A 7,356-nucleotide genomic window follows, 5' to 3' on the forward strand; every position below is an offset into this window, starting at 1 on the left:
GAAAAGGAGTAATATAATTACAATGCATGCAATTTTTAATCGTTTCAAAGTGCCAACAGGAAGGGACTCGTACCTCCTCGTTTTCTGAGTAAGCAACAACAGCGGGCGTGACTCGGTCACCGGCATCATTTGCAACCACACATGCACGGCCATCCTGGATAAAAACACACAGCTAAATTAAATATTCGGAAGGGAAACATAAAGTCTTATTAGACATAATCAGACATGAGTCTGTGACCGATATTTGAAATTTTCCAGTAATAACCATTAATTTCTAATACTCAATAGCAAGACTACATCTATAAACAACTGTCTCAATTTTTAGTCTGCTCTGCAAGCCAATAGTTGAATTATGTACAACAATCGCCTTTTTATACACAACAAGCTTATTATCACATCAGCTCTTCTACTTCTCTCTCTTCCCCCATAAATGTATTTTCTTCTCTTCTACAAATTCAGTAGTACCAATCCCTTTTGCTTCTGCTTACACATCACCAGGCACTTAAACATGGGGCTGGGATCAGGGGAGTTCATTATGGTTCCTTCTGACTTCCCACTGATGACAAGACATCTACAAACCCCTCAGTGTCAGCCTCATTTCCAGGAAAGGGCTAGTCAGGTACAGCACTCCTGGTTAGCTGGCTTCAGTCAGGCTCTCGGCACTATTACAACTCCGGTTCCAGATCGCCGGCATGCCCCCCACCGCAACCCACCCCCCGCTTGGCAACCGTCCAGGGGCCTCGGGATCGCAGATAGACCCGTGTCCCGGCATACAGCTCGGGCATCCTATGGTCTGAAGCCTCCGGGCCCCGGCGCCCATGCTGGCGCGTCTTGCGGCTGCGACGTCACTGGGACCCCATGCCCATCTCCGGGCATCCTTCGGCCCTGACGTCTTAAGGGGCCCGCGCGCCAACGCCGTCACGAGTCCGCGCGGAGCTGCCCGCAGTGGTGGGCAAGGCCTGGTCCGCGCGACCCTTCGCTTCTTCCCCTCACACGTCGCGCGCCGTTCCCAGCCAGGAAACGACCGAAGGAGTTGACCCGCAGTCTGAATACTGAGTAGCCGGCATTAAGCCCAGCTCCCCAAGTCCTTCACCTTATAGATGGCCACACAGGCTGACGTGCAGCCCAAGTGAACGCCGATGGCCGCCATAGGGCAGCAGAGACAGCAGCGGCGAAGGCAGCCTCAGTAACGAGTGGTCCCCCAGTAGCAAAAGCAACCGGTTCCCGAATAGCCCCATCAGGCACCGCGGAGACTTCACGTTCCCGCCCGCCCACAGCGTGCGCTCCGTCAGCGTCCGCCTGCAGCGTCACCACCAATCAGGGTGAAGGTCCCGCCTTCCGTTACGAACGGTAGGCCAATTGTTTCAATGCGTCTCTTCAGGATCAGGGATTGGCACCCCGCGTAGAATAGTGCGCAAACGCCATACGAGAAGGGAGAAAAAGGAGTTCTTTGGCTCCGCCCCCTTTTTTGCGAGCCAATGGAAACCCAGAGTTCAGCAGCGTATCTATCCTAGCAACAGTGCGTTGATTCTTTCCGCACTCTCATTGGGCCTCCCTGTGTCACGTGGAGCGCCGGGCCCTAGCGGCGGGGTGTACGTCTGCGCTGGGGGAGCGGAAGTGTTTGGAACTGCTGGCTCACCATGCGGTGCGCGAGTCCAGTAGCAATGGTGGCCTTTTGCACCGGGCTTTGGGTCTCAAACTCGGTGCCGGCGCAAGGCCAGGAGATACGGGAGTGGCCTGGGGCTGACTGTGAAGGTGAGCGGTGTGAGACCTGCTTGCATGGCGTTGGCACCGCGCTGCTGCACAGTTGTCGGCTGGCTTCCCCGGGACCTGGCTATAAATAACACTTCACTGGGAAAGAAATGCAGTCCCAATCCCCCCCCCCGAGCAGGGCCTAGTGGCATCGAGTGCACCTTGAGACCATGTGCTGGGCACTGCTGCAGGGAAAGTAGGGTTTGGATTTGGGTTAGAATTTGTACAAAGCCATACTTCAGATGACCACCCTGGTACCAACGTGATGTACACTAATAACCGCAGAGCCAGGCCGCTGTTTGCATAAATGCCTTTCCCAGATAAACTCATTTGTGACTACCCAAAAGAAAATAAAACGTGACAAGTCTGAAATTGAGTTGGGGTGGCTTAAATGGGAAGATTACTAATATCTGTTAAGATTTTACAGTTAAAACAGGAGCCTGGCTTCACTGGGCTGCTAACCTCAAAGTCGGTGAATCATTGGCTACTTGTCAGCCGAGAAGTGTAGCTGGCTGCGTGCTGCCTTACATTCTTTAGAACCCTGTAGGGAAGTCTGCCTCTGCCCCTGGGACATTTTGAATGGGGTCCACTCCTTGGCAGTGGGTTTGAGTTTTGTTTAGTTTACAGCTAAGGAGTGTATATAAACCATAGTATATGAATACATTTGGGCTCACACTTAATCGTAGCCCTAATCTAAGAACAATTAGTTCTTAAGACTTGGCCCTTTCTGGATACTTGCCCTTGGGAAGAGGTCACTAAGATATGCCTGCAATGGCGTCTGGGGTCTTGAAAGCAAGAAGCCATCAAAGTGAGGTAGCAGCTAAATCCGAAAGGAGTAAGGACACCAACCTGTGTGATCCAGGGATCGTAAATAACAAAATCCAAGTTGGGCGAAGGGAATGGGGATTAGAGCTTAAATTCTGAGTGTCCAGTTTACAGAAAGCAAACCCAAAATCCGTTTGCAGGGTCCCCACTTGGATTAAGCCTCTAGTGACTACCGCCTGACCGTTGACCAGGGGATGTGAAGAGCCCTGTTATCAGTGCGTTGGAAATGGGACTACTGCAGATGTAATTAGGTTCAAATTAAACACGTTATCATTTGTTCTCCCTTTTGACGCATTTTAAATTTGCTCTAGTTTCTGTAACAGCTAAACGGAATTATATACAGTTTTAAAATAAGGATATATAGAAAATCATTTTCTATTATCTTTTTAATTGAAGTTTTCCCCCTTGTTTTGTTTTGTTATTGTCATTGGGGTTTGTGTGTGTCTCTGTATGTTTTTCTTTTTATGAAATCCAGGATAGGTAAAACAACAGATAATAACCAGAGTCATAATTTCTTGGGGTTAAGGCAGGGGAGGATAGATGAAATGGGGCGTTAATAATAATTAGTATAAGAAGGAAGATAATATTGCAAAATTGATTGTGGTGATAATTACACAACTTTAAAAAATAAATTTAAACTATTGAATTGTATGACACCTGACTTTTATGTCAAACGTAAAATGTTAAGGTGCTCTTCAGCGGAGTGCATGCACTTGAAAGGGGGAGGAACACAGAGACTGACTGCTTTTGTGTTCACATAAATCAGGGTACTTGCACTTGGAGACATGGTCTGTGGCCCACCAAGTTCAAAGACCTTGAGGCTTTTGTTCTTGGTTCTTCTTCCACTCGGGTTCAGGTTTCCTTGAAATAATAGTTTAAATATAGCTCCCAGCCTGTAAGCTTCCAATCTGTCCTTCCTTAGGAAATTGTGGGCTCACAATATATGTTGAATGAATGCATGAATATAGTGTATATTCTAATTAAATAAAATCATGCTCATTAGAGTCCAGTTGTCTTATCAGCTCTATAAGAATTAAATTTTCTCTAGAATTTAAAATTTTCTATATAGCCTTATCTTAAAACTGTATATAGCTCAGTTTACTTAAGTTACAGTTTTGTGTAAACATCTCATAACTGTGTCCTCTACAATTAAAGCACGTTTGTGAGGCATTGATGATTGGTTCTTCATAAAAAAAATTTATTTTCTGGGTGCCTCTGCTTAAAGACATTTCAGAAGACTCAGCACATCTGGAGTAATTGTGAAACATGCCATCTTTCCTGAATGTATGATAGTAGTCTGCTTTCATGAAGACCTCAGTTCTGTCCTTCTTATAGGGTTCCCATGAATCAGAATCAATTCTGTGGCACTGGGTTTATGGTGATTATTAACTTGTATGTCTAACTAACTTGTATATTTCCATTTGTTAGGCAAAACCCAAAGCAAATCCACCGCCATCGAGTCAATTCCAATTCCTCTTGAGTGATCCTTTTGGATAGAGTAGACTGCTCCTTAGGGTGTCCAAGACTAAATCTCTACAGGAGCAGACAGCTGAGACACAAAGCCGCTGTGCCTTCGGACTAGCCTTGCAGCCAGCAGCCCAACCACGTAACTCACAACACCAGCAGGGCTTGGCGAGGCAAACTAAAATTATGGGGAAAGGAAATGCTACTTTGGGAAGAAGAACTGGTAGAACCTAGATCTGTGTGTGCTGCCGGTTTATGAGTCTTTGTTATCCGTCATTTAATTTCCCTCGATGGATAAAATTAAAACACCATGTTTCTAGAACAAAGAGTAAAAGACAAAACCAAATGACTTTACTTCTGACCGATTGATATATTTTCAGTTAAGTGTGCAAAATATTTTGACAATCATTTAAATTCATTGGCTAGATTTTAACAGTGGAATATTTTATTTGAAAATTCAGATTTCTGGTTTTCTTGAAAAAACAAAACAAAAAACCCAGCTGACCAGGTAAGATGGGTCTATGTGGTGGGAACTGGCTGGGACTACTGCTTCTAGAAAAAACACATGCCCTGGGCTTCCCCTGCCCTGGGCTTTCCTAAACTCAGCCATCTTACCACCAGCCAGTCTTGTGGGGTCAGCTCTGACTCATGCCGATCCCATGTGTGTAGAATAAAGCTCTCCTCCATAGGGTTTTCAGTAGCTTGTTTTTCAGAAAGTGATTACCAGGCCTTTCTTCTGAGGCATCCACCTCTGGGCTCAAACCTCCAACCTTTAGGCAAGCAGTCAAGTGCATTAACTGTGTGTACCGCCCAGGCACAACAGCCTGCTTTATCCACTCGCAACTTGCCTGCTTCCTGTGGCTGTTGAGGTATGTAAGCTGTGTTCTCAGTATTGTGAAGCTTCTGATCAAAAACAAACAAACCATAAGCATATCTAGAATTCTTGAAAAGGATTATATTAAGGAGCTGGGTTTTTTAAAATCATTTTATTGGGGGCTCGTACAACTCTGATCACAATCCATGCATCCATCCATTGTGTCAAGCACATTTGTCCATTTGTTGCCGTCAACATTCTCAAAACATTTGCTTTCCACTTGAGTCCTTGGTATCAGCTCCTCATTTTTTTTAAGGAGCTGTTTTTTTTAACATGTTTTATTCTGAAGTAATTATAGATTCACTTAGGAAATTATTAATAAAAATTCAAATAAAAGAATTACATATGTTATCCATCACAGCAAGTACATGTGAGAAATCTTCAGTTACTCACTTGCTAGATGATTATGGTGAGGTTATTTTCTTCATGACTTCTTTTTCTTTTTTCTTCATGACTTCTTGTGATAACCAAGGAAGACATTCCGTTCTCCCTTGACCTCTCCTTGGCATGGGGCGCGGCTGGCTTCTTTCCCTCAGAAGTATTCTTTCCTACGTGACCAGGGTACTGATCTTTTTTTGCCTGTGTTTCATGTCTCTTGGTCCACTAGTTCACAGTATCTTTGTGGCCTCCACTCCTCTAGCCATGGCCATATTAGAGTTTCCAGGGTTCTGCTGCCTGCCCCCCACTTTCTCAGTCTGAACGTTTTCCTGGCCTGTCAAATAGGCCTATCTATAGTCAGATAAATCCCAAAGCTTTATACCAGCTCACCCCCTTATTCTCATTCCAAATCAAACATCCAATTGGCTACTGGCATTAGAATCATAAGGCGCCCTACTGGCATAGTGAGTTACATGTTGGGCTGCTAACTTCACATAGGTAGTTCGAACCCACCAGCTGTTCCATGGGAGAAAAGATGAGGCTTTCTCTTCCCGTGAAGATTTACAGCACTGGAAACCCACAGCAGCAGCTCTACTCTGTCCTTTAGGCACTATATGATGGCAATGAGTTTGTTTTTTTGTTTTATAGTCAGATAAATCCCAAAGCTTTATACCCAGTTCACCCCCCTTTCTGGTGTTCCGAATCATGCATCCACTTGGCTGTTGGTATTAGATATGGCTGCTCTTTGGGGAAAGACTGGGCTTTCCATTCTCGCAAAAATGTTACAGTCTAGGAAACGTACAGGGTTTCCTACAGGGTCGCTATGAGTCAACATGAACTTGATGGCAGTGATGTTTTAAAAAATTTTCTAGTGGCGCAATGGTTAAACGTTCACCTGCTATCCAAGGGTCATTGATTCGAATTCACCAGTCTCACCTAGAGGAAAGAGACCTGGCCAATTGCTCCCATAAAAATTCCCCAAAGCTGTGGAGTTCATTTCAATTCATAGCCACCCTGTATGACAGAGTACAACTGCCCTGCAGGCTTTTCAAGGCTATAAATCTTGCAGCCTCCCACATCCTAATCCATGAAATAGTTGGTGAGTTTGAACTTGCCAGCCTTTTGGTTATCAGCTGAGCATTTAACTACTATACCACCAGGGCTACTTCTGTAGCTCGTAATAATAAGCTAGACCACACTCTAAAACATCTCAAAGTTTAAAGTGAATATAAACAGATAGTGTCTGCAGGTATCAACAAATGTCAGTCTTATCTCAAGGACTTCCCCTTCAGTCCAGTTCTCAAAGAATTCTCATTGTTGCAGTTCTAGAAAATACAGCTCACAAACAACAATCATAGCCAATTGAAACAAGAAGCAGAAGCATACTGTTAACCCAGGTAGACTAGAGAAACAAGTCCAGGGAGACTCATGTGTATATGAAAGAGCTTTATAATTTACTTAGGAGGACAGCACTGAAGCTACAGCTCAGGGAGAAGGACGTATCTGATAAGAGCACACAGGAGCAAATGAAGGGCGAGGAAGAGAGTAGAGCACATCCTGGCCCACCATGCCTTGAGGATAATATCCCTGCTCAGAGCATCCAGTGCACAGAGAGGACCCTATGGTTGGCCCCACTACAAGACACGACATCCCTCACTGACCCATAGCCCTACAGGGGACAACACTGGAGACAGTATGGGAATTGTGCCCGATCTGACCCCACCACACTGAGGCAAGACACTAAGGGGGTGCAAAAGAACAGCAAAGGGAGCAGAGCAAGGAAGTCCCGAAGGAGTACCAAAAATTGATTTGGGGTCAAGGGCATGGTACCCCATCAGACTCGACCGGAAAATATTCCTAAAGGTCAAGAAACAGACGAGCTATTTACAGGCTTTTCTTTTTTTGTCATTTGTTGTTGTGTTTTCTTTTGTTGCTTTGTTTTGTAGTCTTGTTTTTATGCATATTATTATCTCTGCAGGTCTATCTAGATAAGATAGGCTGGATAAACAAAGTGGTGGGGGAAAGGAAATGGTGTTAACAAACCCAGGGACAAGGGAACAACA

At 45.0% G+C, this 7,356-nt stretch overlaps 1 protein-coding gene across 3 annotated transcripts in view; it reads left to right on the plus strand.

Moving 5' to 3' along the window:
• Positions 1 to 1,636: 1,636 nt before the first annotated feature.
• LOC101643983 (protein FAM107B) overlaps positions 1,637 to 7,356 on the plus strand; it is a 331,769-nt gene continuing 326,049 nt past the window's right edge. For all 3 annotated transcript variants that reach the window (XM_045285622.1, XM_045285623.1, XM_004714103.2), the window contains exon 1: positions 1,637 to 1,755. In XM_045285622.1, the coding sequence (XP_045141557.1) occupies positions 1,641 to 1,755 (115 nt within the window). In that variant the 5' untranslated portion in view covers positions 1,637 to 1,640. The remainder of the gene's footprint in view (positions 1,756 to 7,356) is intronic.

The sequence above is a fragment of the Echinops telfairi genome, unplaced genomic scaffold (assembly GCF_000313985.2).
Source record: "Echinops telfairi isolate 266 unplaced genomic scaffold, ASM31398v2 ScPeMD7_7474;HRSCAF=8512, whole genome shotgun sequence".
Taxonomy (NCBI): domain Eukaryota; kingdom Metazoa; phylum Chordata; class Mammalia; order Afrosoricida; family Tenrecidae; genus Echinops; species Echinops telfairi.